This window comes from Pan paniscus, chromosome 18, assembly GCF_029289425.2.
Source record: "Pan paniscus chromosome 18, NHGRI_mPanPan1-v2.0_pri, whole genome shotgun sequence".
Taxonomy (NCBI): domain Eukaryota; kingdom Metazoa; phylum Chordata; class Mammalia; order Primates; family Hominidae; genus Pan; species Pan paniscus.
Window position 1 is genome coordinate 19789483 of NC_073267.2, and position 17708 is coordinate 19807190.

The following is a 17708-nucleotide window of genomic DNA, read 5'->3' on the forward strand; positions in this document are numbered from 1 at the left end:
CTGGCATTATAGGCGCAAGCCAATATGCCTGGCCAGTATGAACTCATATTTAATCATCCCATCAGTGCTAGGCAAGATGGGTCAAATGGATTCCATTTCACATGTGGGGAACTCAGCACTCTGAGGGGCATGAACTCACCCAAAGTTAAGAGGCTGAATCAGGATCTGAACCCAGAACTCCCTGAATCCAAACTCCCAAACCCAGCTCCATGACCCCTGTCAGAGCCCGGCTCTAAGGCAACACTAAGAGACAGGACGCTACTCACTTTCCGCCAGGCCGTGTAACTGTGGACTGGATCTTTGCTTCGGTCCCAGTGTTTCTCAGAGACACCTGAACTCCCGCAGGACCCAGGGGCTGCCCTTTGCTGAGGACCTGCCATGGAGAAGAAAGTTAGGGCCCACCCAGCAAAGCACCCTCCTCTCAAAGCACTGGCAGCCCTGCTTACAACTCCCAGGTGGAGCCAGGAACCCTCTCTGGGTCAAGAATCCCATTGAAAAGATGATATAAATCATGGATATGTTTCCTGGGGATGAGGTAGGAGAGGGAACAGTAACAGTAAAATAAGACTCTATTTCAATGAATCTAAGACATCATCAGTTATAGATTCACCATTATTGGTCTGGGTGGGTGTGGTGGCTCACGCCTGTAATCCCAGCACTTTGGGAGGCTGAGGCAGGCAGACCACTTGAGGCCAGGAGTTTGAGACCAGCCTGGCCAACATGGTGAAACCCTGTCTCTACTAAAAATACAAAAATTAGCTGAACCTCACGGCACATGCTTGTAATCCTAGCTACTCCTGAGGCTGAGGCAGGAGAATCACTTGAACCCAGGAGGCGGAGGTTGCAGTAAGCTGCAATCGTGCCACTGCACTCCAGCCTGGGTGACAGAGGGAGACTCCATCTCAAAAAAAAAAAAAAAAAAAAAGTAAATATACATAAAAATAAAAATATAAAAATTAGCTGGGTCAGGTGGCACACACCTGTAATCCCAGCTACTGGGGAGGCTGAGGCAGGAGAATTGCTCAAACCCAGGAGGTGGAGGTTGTGGTGAGAGAGACTGCGCTACTGCACTCCACCTTAGGCCACAGAGCGAGACTCTGTCTCAAAAAAATAAATAAATAAAAATAAAAATAAAAAAAGATTCACCATTATTTTGCAAACCATCGATAAAGAGAAAACTACCCAAGATCCCCATCTCTAACAAGAAGCCCACACATACAGCTGGGATGGCAGGGCCTCCCCCTCACCGCAAAGGTAGAGGAGAAAGAAGCCCATCATGAAGAGAAGGACAGGAAGGAAGGAAGCACATCTCAACCTCAGGCACAGGGCGGGTGGAGGAAAAACGACTCTCCCCTGAGAATCTGAATCGCGGGAGCTGGGGCACACACCCGTTAGGACTCTAAATTCACACCACCATGGCGGTCCAAAAAAATCTCAGAACTTAAATGATGGGAATCCTCCTAGGTAAGTGTCAGAAGCAGATGCACGCTCTCTCTGGGAGACGCTGACTTCAATTCACCCACAGGGACAGCAAGATGCCACAAGGCTTAGAGAGTGCGTCCTTCCAATTCGGCATCCCTGTAAAAGGCCATCCCTGACATAAACACTAACAGCGGCTGGGTGCACAGCGTACACCTGTAATCCCAGCACTATGGGAGGTGGAGGCAGGCAGATCACCTGAGGTCAGGAGTTTGAGACCAGCCTGGCCAACACAGCAAAAGCCCATCTCTACTGAAAATACAAAAATTAGCCAGGCATGGTGGCACACACTTGTAATCCTAGCTACTCGGGAGGGTGAAGGAGCGGGAGGGTGAGGCAGGAGAATCACTTGAACCTGGGAGGTGGAGGCTGCAGTGAGTCAAGATTGCACCACTGCACTCCAGCCTGGGCAATAGAGCAAGACCCTGTCTCAAAATAAAAAATAAAAAAATAAAAACACCAACAGCCTATGCTCTGGGAGCAGAGGGGATGACCAGCAACCTCAATCTCACTCCTAAATACACCTGCTGCGTTCTACACAGGATGAAGTACAGAGTTCACAGGCTCCCTTGCCACTTATCCATGGGTCCCCTGTGGGATCAAAGTCCCCAGGTTAAAGTATCCTGCATTTTTTTAAAAAAGGATTTAGTATACATTATAGAGTGAACAGGAAAAATAATCAAGTTCCAAAGACAAACCTTGCCATTCACAGAGAACCCAGTGAAGACAAAGTTGATGTCTCCGCCCTTTGTGCAGATGTCACTGACTCCATCCACATGGAGTTCCACGGTCGTCGGCTCTGAGGAACGAAGCAGGGGAGGAAACGGGGGCACAAGACACAAAGGCAAGCTTAGTTTTGGGGTACAGTGAACCTAAGTAGAACGTATTTTTATTATTCAGATTTCATTTTACTTTTGAACACTTAATACACTCGTGTGTTTCCAAATCCAAAGGTACAAAAAAGTATTCTGGGAAAAGTCTCCCTCTCACCCCTATCCCCCTAGCCTCCTGGTTTCCTGCCCCAGAGGGAATTCGTGTTTAGAGTATAAAATAATTTTACAACGCCTTTCAGCTAAGTTATATCTCAGAGTTCCAGTGAAAATTCCGTGAGCACCAAATAATTTTATTTCCTGAATACTCATCACCGACCAGGCACTGAGCTGAGTGCCTTTAATCCTCACAATTATCTTAAGAGACAGGCAGTAATAGCTGCAATTTACTGAGGGGTAAATTAAGGCACAGAAAGGTTAAAGGAGCTCCCAAGATCACAGAGCTTCTGAGTGACAGAGCCCCAATTCGACCCTAAAAGTCTGGCTCTGGATCTGTTCTCTGACCAAGGACATGAGCTCAGCCATGTTAAACCAGGAACACAAACTCCAGGGCCACAGGGGCCTCATGGGTTCGAAGTAAGCGGAGCATCCTCAGGGGGACTGTGGCAAATTGAAAGGAGACAACTGCCACTCAAGTCTGCCAACCACTACCATGCTTTGCCAGAGCTTCCAACTTCTCCAAAAAACTGGAAATCTGGATTTTATATACCATCTCTTGATTTTTCAATATCAGCAATTAACTCCATTTTTTAACTGAAGAGTTCATCATAATAGGGGTTAAGGTTGAGTTTTTGAAAGGTTAGGAAGAATATGCAGTAATGAGTAGAGAAAAAAATGGAAAACCATGAGATGAGATTTTCAGTTAAGATGAATTACACACGTGCTTGCACGCATACATGCACACGCACGCACACACACACACACACACACACACAAAGACTCCAATAAAAAATGGGCAAAAGACTTGAACAGGAATCTTACAAAAATAGCTAGCCCATGGCAAATAAACATAAACATACGAAAAAGTGTGCAACCTCATTGGCCATCAGTGGAATGTAAATCAAGGCCACAGTGAGATAATACCACACCCCTACCAGAAGGGCTAAAATTAAAAAAAAACTGATGATACCAAGTGTAGGTTAGGATGTGGAGCAATGGAAACCCTTGTACACTGCTGGGAGAACACAAACTGGTGCATCCACTTTGGATGTTTGCAAACACCTAAAGCTGAGCATGTATCAGCTCTATGGCTCAGCAACTTTACTCCTGTGATATACTCAGCAAAAATGCAGACACACATGTATCAAAATATACATACAAGAATGTTCACAGGAGCACTACTCTTAGTGGCCAAAATCGGTAAGCAACTCAAATGGCCATCAACAGTAGAAGAGATCACTGATACAAAATATGAACATAAAATATAAATATAGGCCAGGCGTGGTGGCTCTTGCCTATAATCCCAACACTTTGGGAGGCCAAAGCGGGCAGATCACTTCAGGTCAGGAGTTCGAGACCAGCCTGGGTCAACATGATGAAACCCCATCTCTACTAAAAATACAAAAATTAGCTGGGTGTGGTGGTGCACACCTGTAATCTCATCTACTGAGGAGGCTGAGGCACAAGAATTGCTTGAACCCGGGCAGAAGTTGCAGTGAACCGAGATCACACTCCAGCCTGGGCAGCAGAGCAAGACTCAGTCTCAAAAAAAAGAAAAAAAGAAAAGAAAATATAAATATTTTATAAAATATAAATAATTTTATATTTATGCATCAGAATTCTGAACAGCAAAGAGAATGAACTAAAGCTACAAATGATACAGATAAAGTTCATAATGTTGAGTGAAAGAAACCAGATATTAAAAAGTTCCCTGCATGATAGCATTTGTATAAAGTTCAAAACGACCAAATGGATCTCTCATTTGTAGAAGGTCAGGGTGGTGGTCACCTGGAGGGTGGGGTGGGATGGCTAATGAGCACCCAGGATGGGGACTTCAGGGGTGCTGGTGAAGTGCTATCTTATCATCTGGATGGTGGATACATGGGTGTGTTCACTTAGTGAAAATTCATCCAAGGCACTTTTCTGAAAGCATAATTCAATTAAAAAGCTTATCAACAGCACCAGTTGGGGGTAGGGTGGGGGGTGGCAAACACAACACTCCTCCAGGCCACCAATCTGGACTTCTGCTTTGGCCATGAGCAGGGCTACATTCCTCTCCAGCTTTCTGGAACGTACCAGCCAGGCACCCCCCGCCCTATCCCTGACTACAAACTGATAAAAGAGCTGCTCTCACAGAGCCAAATTAGCTGTCAGCTGCCTGAGCCTCATTTTAGCCTTGGCGATGGCAGGTGCTAAATTCTTCCTTGTCTAATGCACGAGCAAGCCTGATATCAACAACGGTGATCCCTACTCCTCTCCCCAAGCCATGGACTGGGGTCACCCACATCTGTTCTGCTGAAACATCAAGAGTCTCTCCTCTTCAAAAATGTAAACTACATCAAAACAGACCCTCTCTTCTGATCTCAACCCCATCCCCAACTCCCCAGCTATGCCTGAAGACAGTTATATGAGGAAAGTTTGGAGCTTTTATTGGGATGTGTGCAGAAGGGCTGTTTTCGAATACTGAGTACTTGCTAATTACGTGCCAGCCACTCTGAACACTCAGTATTGGTTTATTAATCCTCCAAGTACCCAGTGGGGCAGGGACTATAACTACCCTTGCTCGACAGTGAGGAGCCAGGCTGACACGGGGGAAGTAACTTGCCCAAAGGTATTTAACTGGTAAGGTATAAGGCTGACAGTCTTCTCATCTCATGGGACATAAATCTGGATTTTTATGACAAATCTCACAATCTTTAAATGTTTCAATTAATTCCATAAAAAATTAAAAAACTGAGGGGGCTAAAAAAGCCATCCTGGGACGGGAACCAAGTCCCCACTCTTGATTTCTATACTGTTCTACGGCCACATAATGAGTGAAACTGCAAGGGAGGAGTTTCCAGAAAGGTAGAAGAAAAGATGTCTATTTTTCAAAGGTGACAGAAAGTCTTAAGGTAGATTAAGGTAAATCCGAACGAAACCAGAGTGATGGGGGCAAGGAGGGGAGGAATACAAACCCTCTTCCATACTGGAAATGATCCTTAATATTTTAATAGTTTATGCACTCTGCTAGCCTAAATTAATATTTGGCATATCATCTAATCTTTTACAAAGAATGTCTAGTGATTCAGTTAACTTACCAAAACTCCACCCCAGGGGAGGCTCAATCTTCAGAATGAAATCCCCCTAAAAGGAAAAAAAGAAAATGTAATTTCAAGAAATGAGAATTGTGACTCTGGCTTAATTTAGTTTAGTGTTATCATTTAATCTAAAAATTTTTTACACCGGAAATGAAATTCTAAGAGTAAGCCTTGTTCTTCTACATGGTACTGAGCACTGATTCTCTTCAGAAGCTACAAGCTGAAGCTGAACACCAGAAGTTTTCATCTAAACAATCAGAAGACAGTGCTGAAGCCCATTCATGAGTTCTAAAGACACTAGGTTCAGCCACTCACTGTCTTTTAATACTAAACATACTATAATTCTATTAATTGAGTCTCCCATTAAGCCCTCACGTGCCTACAGTTGCACAAGTTAGCATGTATCTTCAGGAACTAAAGTCACCTCTTAAAACTAGATTTGGCCAGGCACAGTACCTCACACCTATAATCCCAACACTGTGGGAGGCCAAGGCAGGAGGGTCACTTGAGGCCAGGAGTTCAAGACCAGCCTAAGCAACATAGCAAGACCCCATCTGTACAAAAAATGTTCTTAAAAAATTAGCTGGGTGTGGTGGCAGGCGCCTACAGTCTTAGCTACTTAGGTGGAAGAGGCAGGAGGATCACTTGAGCCCAGGAGGTCAGTGCTGCAGTGAACCATAATTGTGCCACTGCACTCCAGCATGGGCAGCGGAGGGAGATCCTGTCTCTGAACAATACATTAACTCATTAATTCAATAAATAAAACTAGATTTTACTTATCAACCCTGGTTTCTTTGTTTTTGTTTTTGTTTTTTTTGAGATGGAGCTTTGCTCTGTTGCCCAGGCTGGAGTGAAGTGGTGCGATCTTGGCTCACTGCAACCTCCGTCTCCTAGGTTCAAGCGATTCTCCTGCCTCAGCCTCCCAAGTAGCTGGGACTACAGGCATCCACATGACACTCGGCTAATTTTTTTGTATTTTAGTAGAGACGGGGTTGCACCATGTTGCCCAGGCTGGTCTCACACTCCTGAGCTCAGGCGATCCACCTGCCTCAACCTCCCAAAGTGCTAGGATTACAGGTATGAGCTACCACATCCAGCCTCCTGGTTTCTTGAGACTGATACTGATACTATTTAAAAATTAATTAAATAGATTTCAGGACAGACCCAGCTAGTCCATCTCTAGAAATCAATCCTATGCATTCTGGATGAAGAGTTAAGTTCAAGAATATTTCCTGGTGTGTTATGTTAAAATTACTACTATTTTAAAATTGGGGAAAGTCTATATGTCCAAGTAGTTAAATAAATTACAGTTTGGGTTTGACTCTGACACACTATGCAGCGATTAAAAAGAAGTCAGTAGGCTGAGCATGGTGGCTCATGCCTGTAATCCCAGCACTCTGGGAGGCTGAGGTGGGCGGATCACCTGAGGTCAGGAGTTCAAAACCAGCCTGGCCAACATGGTGAAACACCATCTCTACTAAAAATACAAAAAAAATTAGCTGGGCATGGTGGTGGGTGCCTGTAATCCCAGCTACTTGGGAGGCTGAGGCAGAAGAATCACTGGAACCCAGGAGGCAGAGGTTGCAGTGAGCCGAGATCGCGCCACTGCACTCCAGCCTGGCTGACAGAGTGAGACTCTGTCTCAAAAAAAAAAAAAAAAAAAAAGTCAGTAGATCTATCTATGCTAATGTTGAAAGCACGCAAGAGGAAAAAACCAAATGTCCCTCTGGTATTGAAAGCATTAACACAGGGGAAAAAATGAAACTGCAGAATAAATCCTATTGTTTGATTTCATTTGTATTAAAAAATGTATCAAAATCAAAACTATGTATATTGACTATTTTTGCAACTTCCTATGAATCTGTATTTCCAAATAAAATGTTTATATGTGGGAGGATGGGATTGTATAGAGGTGTTTGTGGATACATATCTATGTGCATGTGTGCTTGTGTGTATTTGCATATATACATATGCATGTGTACCCGTGGATATCTGAATAACTATAAATAGAAAGCAATCTGTTAGGATGCACATCAAAATTTTATAAGAGGGCCGGAAACACTGGCTCACACCTGTAATCCCAGCACTTTGGGAGGCTGAGGCACGTGGTTCACTTGAGGTCAGGAGTTCAAGACCAGCCTGGCCAACATGGCAAAACCCTGTCACTACTAAAAATACAAAACATTAGCTGGGTGTAGTGGCAGGTGCCCGTAATCCCAGCTATTTGGGAGGCCGAGGAAGGAAAATGGCTTGAACCTAGGGGGTGGAGGTTGGAGTGAGCCAAGATCACGCCACTGCACTCCAGCCTGGGCGACCCAGCGAGACTCCATCTCAAAAGAAGAAAAAAAAAAAAAAAATACCTTTATCAGATTATCAGAGGTTATCACTACAGAGGGAGGTAAAATTGGAGGGAAAAGGGTACAAATTTATTTCACATACTTCTAAAGACCTTGACTTTTTTTTTCACAAAGTTCATGAATTCATGTATTACTTATACAATTGTTTTAACAATACTTTAAGCTGCCTGCAAGTAACGGGTTCCATGAAATCAGAGTTTCTCAGCCCTGGCACTACTGACATCTGGGCTGTCGTAGGCAGCACTGTAGCGCATTTAGCTCCACGCCTGGCCACTACTCACTGGGTGACTGTAGCGCACAGCCACGATGTCACAACAAAAACATCTCTAGACATTGCCAAATGGCCCTAAACACAGAGAGAGCCACTGTATTCGTCAAGGCAGTCTGTAAGTTGTCTCCCTCCAAATGTGGCTAGGATTACCATATTCCACTAATAATTTACAAAACAGATGAGCATTTGCTAGTGTAGGAAAGGGCATGGTTAGTGCAGCCTGGTGAGGCACACTAGTGACTTCCCATCATAAGTGACAAGCAGTCCCCTCTTACCTTATCATACAAAGGGATCATAAAGTAACCATTATTAGGGGCACAGTCTGTCTGGTATTTCAAAGTCCCATGCTTGGTGTACAGCTTTATCTGGAAAGGAAGGAAGGAAAACAGAAATCATAACATTGCCTTTGGGAATTAACTACACACGTTACACTTGAATGCACTCAGTCAGTATACATTCACTGAGGACCTATTATATACCAGCTTTTAACACGGGGCATTACTGGGGACAGAGGGAAATCAACAAACTCTCTCCCAAATCATGTGACTCAATGTTTTTCAGATTAGAAACCACCTACAGCCTATTACAATGCCTTATTTTTCAATGCTTTTCTGTGTATTTTAGTGGCTGTCTCTAGGTAGCTCGTGTAAGTTTCTGGGTCTAAAACAAATTTGCCAACTTTGCCATTAGTAAGGTGCTTATTAACATGCAAATTCCTGGCTGGGCACGGTGGCTCATGCCAGTACTCCCAGCACTTCAGGAGGCTGAGGTGGGCAGATCACTTAAGGTCAGGAATTTGAGACCAGCCTGGCCAACAAGGTGAAACCCTGTCCCTACTAAAAATACAAAAAAAGTTACCCAGGCATGGTGGCAGGCACCGGTAGTCCCAGGTACTTGGGAGGCTGAGGCAGGAAAATTGTTTGAACTCAGGAGGCGGAGGTTGCAGTGAGCCAAGATCATGCCACAGCACTCCAGCCTGGGAGACAGAGCAAGACTCCCTCTCAAAAATAATAATAAAAAAATAAAATAAAATAAAATAAATTGCAAATACCTGGGGCCCACCTCTATTTCTCAACTAAAGGTCTGGAATGAGGGCCAGAAATCTTCCTTACTAACTCTGAATAATTTCAAATACTTGGAGCAACATTCATCTAGAAACTTAATTTTCTCATTACTTTCATTCTCCGAAGAAAAAGAGACTAAAAAGACATTTAATATCTGTCCTCTCTTCAAGGACTCTCTAAAACTCTTACATTCTGAGCATTACCAGACACGAAGTGTTAACCCAGTAAGATGCCCAAATGCCATCTGAGTCTTCCACGTGTTGCGTGGCCTTGGGCAAGCTCGTGTTCCGTTTCTTCAGGTGTAGACACAGAGCCACTCCTTTTCATGTGGTTGTACAGATTCACATCAACGCATATTAAGCACCTACTATAGAATATGGATTCAAAGAAAAATCAGTTTGCGGCCAGGCATGGTGGCTCATGCCTGCAATCCCAGCACTTTGGGAGGCCAAAGAAGGAGGATCACTTGAGCCCAGGAGACCTGCCTGGACAACACAGCCACACCTCATCCCTACTAGAAAAAAAATTAGCTAGGCATGATGGCACGTGCCTGTAGCCTCAGCTACTCAGGAGGCCAAGGCAGGAGGATTGCTTGAAGCCAGGAGTCAGAGGCTTTGGTGAGCTATGATGGTGCCACTGTACTCCAGCCTGAGCAACAGTGTGAGACCCTGCCTCAAAATAAAACAAAATAAAATAAGTAAAATGGAAAAAGCAGTTTGTATTACTATTTAATATCTCTCTCTGAAGAAAAAGGCAACACAGTGTAATACGTAGGGAACATACCGGGCTCAAGGAAAATTTCCTAAATGTACCTGCACAGCTCAACCACTCTGAGGCTCAGTTTCCATGTCTGTAAAAGGAAGCAGTTGGGTCTGATGCACCTAAAAGCCTCACCTCCAAAATGTTAATGCTCTATGACCATGAAACAAACCATGACACAAGCTGCAATGAAACAGTCGAATCTTACCAGCCAAGAAGATGTACAAAGTGACTAACTCATAAAATGAACATTTGAACATTTGGGAAAGGACTCGTGTGAAATAAGGTTAAGCCTGTATGTAAAGTTCTCTGAAGTCAGTGACCACAACTTCATTCCCCAGTGCCTGAGACAGTGTCTTGCTTACTCTAGGTACTCAGTGAATTTGCTACAGGTGACAAAGAGATTCAGATGCATGCATTTAAGGCAGGGACTGGAAATTCACCAGCCTAGACCGCTTAGGGAGGCAACATCAAGGGGCATTCATCCAAAAGGATTCAGATCACTACAAAACCCAAGCCAAGTGTGGCAGCCTAAAGATCGGCTGGTTTTCCAGAGAAATAAAGAACCCAGTTTTTAATGTGAAACCTGCTGATTGTTAAAGTATTAGCAACCAGTATAATTTTTTTTTTTTTTTAACAGTAAGGTCCCTGTTAGAGAACAAAATGTCAGTCTCATGAGAGTATGGAGTTTTGTCTGTTCTGTTCACTGTACTGCTATATCCACACTGGGGACAAGGCTTCAGTATGTGCCGGGGCTCAGTAAATAGTTGTTGACTCAATGAACACGATGTAAAAACACCCAGGATGGGAGAAAGCTAGAGAAGAATGACGGCAGTTGCATAGGAACACAAAAAAACACAATCAAGAAATAACCGTGAAATATCATGATTATTTCTACATCTTTCATAAAGTACAATCAGGACACAGGATGGCAATGTAATCTACGTCAAGATGGCCAGTATGAAATGTCTGATTTCAGAATCTGAATTACTTACGAAAGAATGAGTGTCCCACACCATCTGGACAGGCAGCTCTTGGGCTTAAGGAACACACTTCGAAATGGGTCACAAAACCTGTCCTCTGCTCTCAAGGTCACTATTAGTATGAGGGTGAGGGTGGAGGGGGGTACCTGTCTTTTCCTTCCTTCCAGAACCCCTGGAAACTACAAGTTGCAAGAGGCCTTACTGGCATCTTGCATTTCAGCTTCTGAAATGCCCTGTGCCGTCTACAGCCATACCACCCTGAACGTGTCCTGTCCCCAGTGCAGACCTAGGAGGTGGCATAGGCACCCAGAAACATGTACCCAGGAAATCCTAGGAGCCTTGCCACTGCCAGTGGGTAGATTCATTCAATGCCTGACCTCTGACCTCTTCAGACTGAAAAAGCAGCAAACAAGGGGGCCTTGAAGAAGATCACGGATCTGCTTGTTTAAGAAATGTATCTGCTGGGTTCCACTCTTTCTCTCCCAACACCATCCTATAGGTACAAAAACTGAAACCTAGAGCAAGGGCAGGTCGCAGAGCTGGTGGGGTGTGGAACTGACTCCCTCCCCCTCCCCCAATCCTCAGCAGCCCGCTTTGCAGAACACAGAGCTTCACCCTTCACTGCCAGCCCTGGAACAGCTCAAAGGTGCTTTCAGACGATCTTTGGGGTCTTATTCCCCAATCCCTCTCTTTGGCATTTCCCAGCCTCTTCCTTCGTTTTCTCCTAAATTACCTCCGAGGCACCCGCTCTTTTCCTCTTCCTTGTCCTACTCCACCATAAATCCCCTCCCAAAAATGAGGCCCAGGCCTTGCTCTGGTCCCCTCCCATCTACCGGGACAAATGACATTCTGCCCCTACCTCCATCCATCCCTTTCCTCTTTACGGGAACCTTTCTGGGTCATAATCCCACCGGGCTGATAAACATTTAACAGGCCTTTACAACTTAATTTAAAACACACACACACACACACACACACACACACACACACAAACCTTCAGCACAAATCTCTAGGGTAATTCCATTAACTACTCATTAAGGCAATCAGGGCAGCTGGCAACTCTCCATTTTCAGAAGTGGAGGGGAGCCGGAGAAATAAAAAATAGCTTTCCGGCCCCAGGGTTGCCAATACTGATCTACTAGGTCAGAATCTATGGGATGGGAATTGACGCTCTTTAAAATCATGCCGCGGGGTTTGGAGGAGCAGTGGATTAGAACTTCGGGGGGTTCTGGGCTGTGGAGTTTGGGGGATAAGACATGTGGTCTCTAGGTTCTGGAATGTGGGTTTGGGGAAATCTGAGTTTCAGGGGGTCTGATTCGAGGAGATCTCAGGTCTAAGTTTTAAAGAAATGGAGTCTGGGCTCCAGGGAATTTAGGGTCTGGGTTTTGAGGATCTGGGGTCTGTGTTCCGGGGATCTGGAGTCCGGGTTTTGAAGAACCTGAGGTCTGGCACCCCCTCAGTCCTTAGACGACCCCATGATAAGAACCTCCCCTCCAGCGCGACTGGGGAGGGGCTGCAGGGAGCCCGCGGACAGCATAGCCTCGGAAGAGGTAAGGGCTCCAAGGACTCCACACCGGCCGGTGTCAGAGACGAGGCCAGCGCGGCCCAGAGAGACTGAACCACCGGCCCGGCGACTCGGCGCCGGGCAGCGGGGCGGGCGCTCACCTCGATGAGCGAGTAGTTGATCTCCACGTCCGACTTGACGAAGCCACCGCAGCCCACCACGATGTCCTCCGAGCCGTGCGCCGGCCCCACACCGCTCAGCAGCAGCACCACCGCGGCGGTGACCACCGCGGGCCCCAGCGGCCCCGCACCCTGGCCCACCAGCATGGCCCGACCTCCCCCAGCTAGACCAACCGCCGGCAGCCGGGTGCCGCCCCTCACACTGCAGGCTGCAGGCTCCTTCCTCCTCCTAGGCCGGTTGACAGCCCAGGCCCCGCCCCGCCGCCGCCGCAAGCCGCCGCCAGCCGCCGCCGCGCACGCGCGCTTCGACCCCACGTTCACAGCCCCAAAGGAGAGAACTAAGGCGCAAGCTCGGCAAGGAAGCGAGACCATCTCTGCCCTCTAGAGGCCTGGAGGACTCCGCGCAACATCTTGCTGGTGCAACGCAAGGTGCATGCCTACAGGGAGAAGCTCCAAAGATGAATTCTACTTTAGAATTCACCATCACAGCTGGAAAGGACGGGAGATTTTGTTGGTGGAATTATCTAACAACTTTCTCAAATCTTTCTGACCCATATATTTCGCAGGTAAAATATATAATCTCACAAAAAGCTTTGGGGCCGGGTGTGTGGCTCACGCCTGTAATCCCAGCACTTTGGGAGGCTGAGGTGGGTGGATCGCTTGAGCCCAGGAGTTCGAGACCAGCCTGGGCAATATGGCGAAACCCCATCTCCACACACACACACACACACACACACGCACACACACACACACACGAAAAACGCTTTAGGAATTTGTGTAAGCTGGTGTATTTTTCCATGATAAATGATCGATACTTTTTTAAGCGAAACGTGTTAATGTTAGCATATTAAAGAAAGTATGTAGGATTTATTTTAATCCTAGCTCTAATAACATATGCCTAGAAACAAATTATGATGAGTTTTCTTCCCCTAAGGAAGAAGTGCATGCAGTCAGTATACTTTGAATTAGCTCTGCAAGATGAAACATGATTTGCCTGAAAACAAGCTCAAATCCAGCATATTTTGTCCCAAGAGTGAATTCATATGTACACTGAATTTAACTACCAGTCACCACATCAAAATACACACCAAAGAGGCCGGGCACAGTGGCTGACGCCTGTAATCCCAGCACTTTGGGAGGCCGAGGCTGGCAGATCATGAGGTCACGAGATCGAGACCATCCTGGCTAACACGGTGAAACCCCGTCTCTACTAAAAATATAAAAAATTAGCCGGGCGTGGTGGCGGGCGCCTGTAGTACCAGCTACTCGGGAGGCTGAGGCAGGAGAATGGCGTGAACCTGGGAGGCGGAGCTTGCAGTGAGCCGAGATCGCACCCCTGCACTCCAGCCTGGGCGACAGAGCAAGACTGTGTCTCAAAATAAAATAAAATAAAATAAATAAAAACACCAAAAAATTGCTTTTCTAACATAATATTAGGATTTCTTCCATTTTGTCTCAAAAAAAAAAAAAGCTAGTGCTTTATTTTGACAGGTTTCATATTTTGTTTCTAAATGACAAAGTAAGACTGAATTTCCGGCTGCAATTTGCCATTGTGGCTAAAACTTAAGCAATAAACAACTAAGAAGCACAGGTTCAAACTATACAGTAGTCAAACCTTCATGGGGGCAAGGAGGGAATGAAGGAAATGACACATTGACCTCAGGGTCATAATCATGAGTGCATCTGATTTCAGTTTCTCGTGCTGCCTTTTCACTCAAATACAGTAGACTCTCAACTATTCAGTGATAATGAGAAACCATTTAAATAATTCCTCTATTTATTGGGGTTTGTTATTTATAAGCACAATTGAAATAGATGCCTTTTATGCAAATCACCAGAGGATTGAAAACCACCAATTAGAAAGTGTTGGCCTATGGAAACCTCTCATCTTACAGAATGGGAAACTGAGGCCCAGAGAAGAAAAGGAAGTTGTCTAAGACTCTGCATGCAGCCATAGGTTTTCCCGGAGCTAGAGAGCAGGAATTGGGGCCAGAAGCCGTGGCATACTACTGTAATACGAAGATGTTGGGAGTCCGAGGTGGGCAGATCATTTGAGGTCAGGAGTTCGAGACCAACTTGGCCAACATGGCGAAACCCTGTCTCTACTAAAAATACAAAAATTAGCTAGGTGTGGTGGTGCATGCCTCTAATCCCAGCTACTCAGGAGGCTGAGGCAGGAGAATCACTTGAACCAGGGAGCCACAGGTTGCAGTGAGCTGAGGTCTTGCCACTGCACTCCAGCCTGGGTGACAGAGTGAGACTCCATCTCAAAAAAAAAAAAAAAAAAAAACAAAGCAGGAAGTGGGATCCCCAAGTTTTGTTCTGGACTCACCCCAATTGATTTCTGCTGTGTTCTTCTTGACTTTCTGACTATGTCCCTCAAATTCATCTTCAAATATAGAAAGAAATGAAGCACCAGGACTGTGACAATGCCAATTCATGAGGGTGGGACTGGGGAGTGGCTTGCAGAGAGACAGGGATTTAGCTTCCCCATAATTTCCATCAGTTTCCACCAAAACCAACTCAGATAAGCAGACATGATTTACATGGAAACAGTAGACCTGCCACACTGAGCTTCATGACAAATCCTTGGATTCTTTCTGTCCCGAAGCTTCCCGAAGACTCAGGCAGGGGGACAGCTGAAGGGGGCAGGGGAGGTGGTGCTCCCTGGGCCCAAGACTGGATTTAGAGTGGTACAAAAAGATCGGGGAAAACACGCTGTGGGGTCCCTGCAGAAGGCAAGAGTAGAAGATGAGGACAGGACCCCGAGAATTAGCAAGGCAGCATGGAGAGTGCAGAGGATTTTAATTCTTCTCCCAAACTGAGCACCTGTGCTTGTCTGTCTAAAAGAGCTGAATATTTCATTCCTATCTTGAAATGAGTACTTGCTCACTGCAACAACAAAGAAATTGGAAAAGAAAACTAGGATTCCCCAAAATCACTGTGTTACCACATTTCCATCTTTTTATCGATGCATTTATGCTAGTATGACATTGAGTCATTTCTAAGAAGTGGGGGCTGGGTCTTTGACACTTTGCTTTAAGACCCAAGAGAGAGCTGGGCATGGTGGCTCACACCTGTAATGGCAGCACTTTGGGAGGCCTAGGCAAGAGGATGGCTTGAGGCCAGGAGTTCCAAAGCAGCTTGGGCAACAAAGTGAGACCAGTCTTCACAAAAAATTTAAAAATTAGCCAGGTTTGGTGGTGTGTGCGTGTAGTCCCAGATACTCCAGAGAGGCTGAGGTGTTAGGTTGCTTGAGCTCAGGAGGTCAAGGCTGCAGTGAGCCATGATGGCACTACTGCACTCCAGCCTGGGTGACAGAGCAAGACCCTGACTCAAAAAAAAAAAAAAAAAAAAGAGACGGAGAGAGAAAAAGACTCAAGAGAGGAAGGTAAATGCCTTGGCCTTCTTCTCCATGTTCCCTAATTTAGGCATATCCTTTTCTTTTTTGCTTTAAAAAAACCAAAGCCTATTTTATATTATAATCTCTTTTATTCAATCATCATTTAGCAACCACCTTTTCATATTCATATATGTCTTCAATGGCATTTTGTTTGTTTGTTTTGAGACAGAGTCTCACTCTGTCACCCAGGCTGGAGTGCAGTGGCACAATCTTGGCTCACTGCAACCTTCGCCTCCCAGGTTCAAGCGATTCTCCTGCCTCAACCTCCTGAGAAGCTGAAACTACAGGCACGCACCAAAACACCCAGCTAATTTTTGTATTTTTAGTAGAAACGGGGTTTCACTATGTTTGCCAGGCTGGTCACAAACTCCTGACCTCAAGTGATCCGCCCTCATCAGCCTCCCAAAGTGCTGGGATTACAGGCGTGAGCCACCGTGCCCAGCTGCAATGGCATTTTAAACCACTGGTTAGTAACCCATGGCCTCACTTATAACAGTAATAATAAAAGCTAAGTCTTCTGAGCATTTAATGTATATCTGGCAGTGTGCTAAACGCTTGCATAATCTCACTAAGTTCTCCCCACCACTCCACGGGTAGACAGTGTCCATTCCAGCAGTGAGGGGACTGTGACGTGGTCTCCATCCTATCTCCCTCGGATATTATGAAAAATATCACAGAGTGTACACCCACTGTGATATTAGGAGAAAGCTCTCCCTTGGGTATTAGAATAATATCACAGGGTGTACACTCACTGTGATATCAGGAGTAAAATCACCCTCAAATATAATGAATAATATCACAGGGTGTACACCCACTGTGATATTGGCAGTAATATCTCTCTCAGATATTATGAATAATATCACAGTGTTTACAAACATGCTGTACACCCACAACGATATTAGGAGTAATATCTCCCTAAATTATTACAAATAATATCATAGGGTGTACAAACATGGTGTACACTGACTGTGATATTAGGAGTAATATCTCCCTAAAATATTATGAATAATATCACAGGGTGTACACACATGCTGTACAACCTCTGTGATATTAGAAGTAATATCTCCCTAAAATATTATGAATAACATCACAGGGTGTAAACACAGGGATACAGCCACTGTGAAATTAGGAGTAATATCACCCCAAGATGTAATCAACACTGTCACAGTGGGTACACACGCTGTGATATTATGGGTAATAATATCTCCAGAAAATTTGAAGAATAATATCACAGGGTGTACACCCACTGTGATATTAGGGGTAGTAACATCTCTCAAGGATATAACGAATAATATGACAGGGTGTACATCCACTGTGATATTATGGGTAACAATATCTCCCTAGGATGTAACGAATAATATCACAGGGTGTACACCCACTGTGATAATAGGAATAATAATATTTCTCAAGGATATAACAAATAATATGACAGGGTGTACATCCACTGTGATATTATGGGTAATACTATCTCCCCACTACATAATGAATAATATCACAGAGTGTACACCACTGTGATATTAGGGGTAATAACACCTTCCCCAAATATAATGAATACTATCACAGGGTGTTCACCCATTGTGATATGAGACATAATAATATCTCCCCAGGATATAACAAATAATATCACAGGGTGTACACCC

At 45.1% G+C, this 17708-nt stretch overlaps 1 protein-coding gene across 4 annotated transcripts in view; it reads right to left on the reverse strand.

The window, feature by feature from the left end:
- Window positions 1-12987, reverse strand: part of LOC117976207 (BOS complex subunit NOMO1) — a 62738-nt gene extending 49751 nt beyond the window's left edge. The window contains exons 1-5 of one of the 4 annotated variants that reach the window (XM_055100283.2): window positions 12648-12987; window positions 8452-8541; window positions 5549-5594; window positions 2178-2278; window positions 267-373 (exon numbers count right to left, since the gene is read on the reverse strand). In XM_055100283.2, coding sequence (XP_054956258.2) covers window positions 267-373; window positions 2178-2278; window positions 5549-5594; window positions 8452-8541; window positions 12648-12812 — 509 coding nt within the window. In that variant the 5' untranslated portion in view covers window positions 12813-12987. Of the gene's footprint in view, window positions 1-266; window positions 374-2177; window positions 2279-5548; window positions 5595-8451; window positions 8542-9034; window positions 9153-12647 lie in introns of those variants that run through there. The other 3 variants (XM_055100285.2, XM_063598467.1, XM_055100284.2) reach the window with 3 other exon arrangements.
- Between the last annotated feature and the right edge of the window lie 4721 nt (window positions 12988-17708).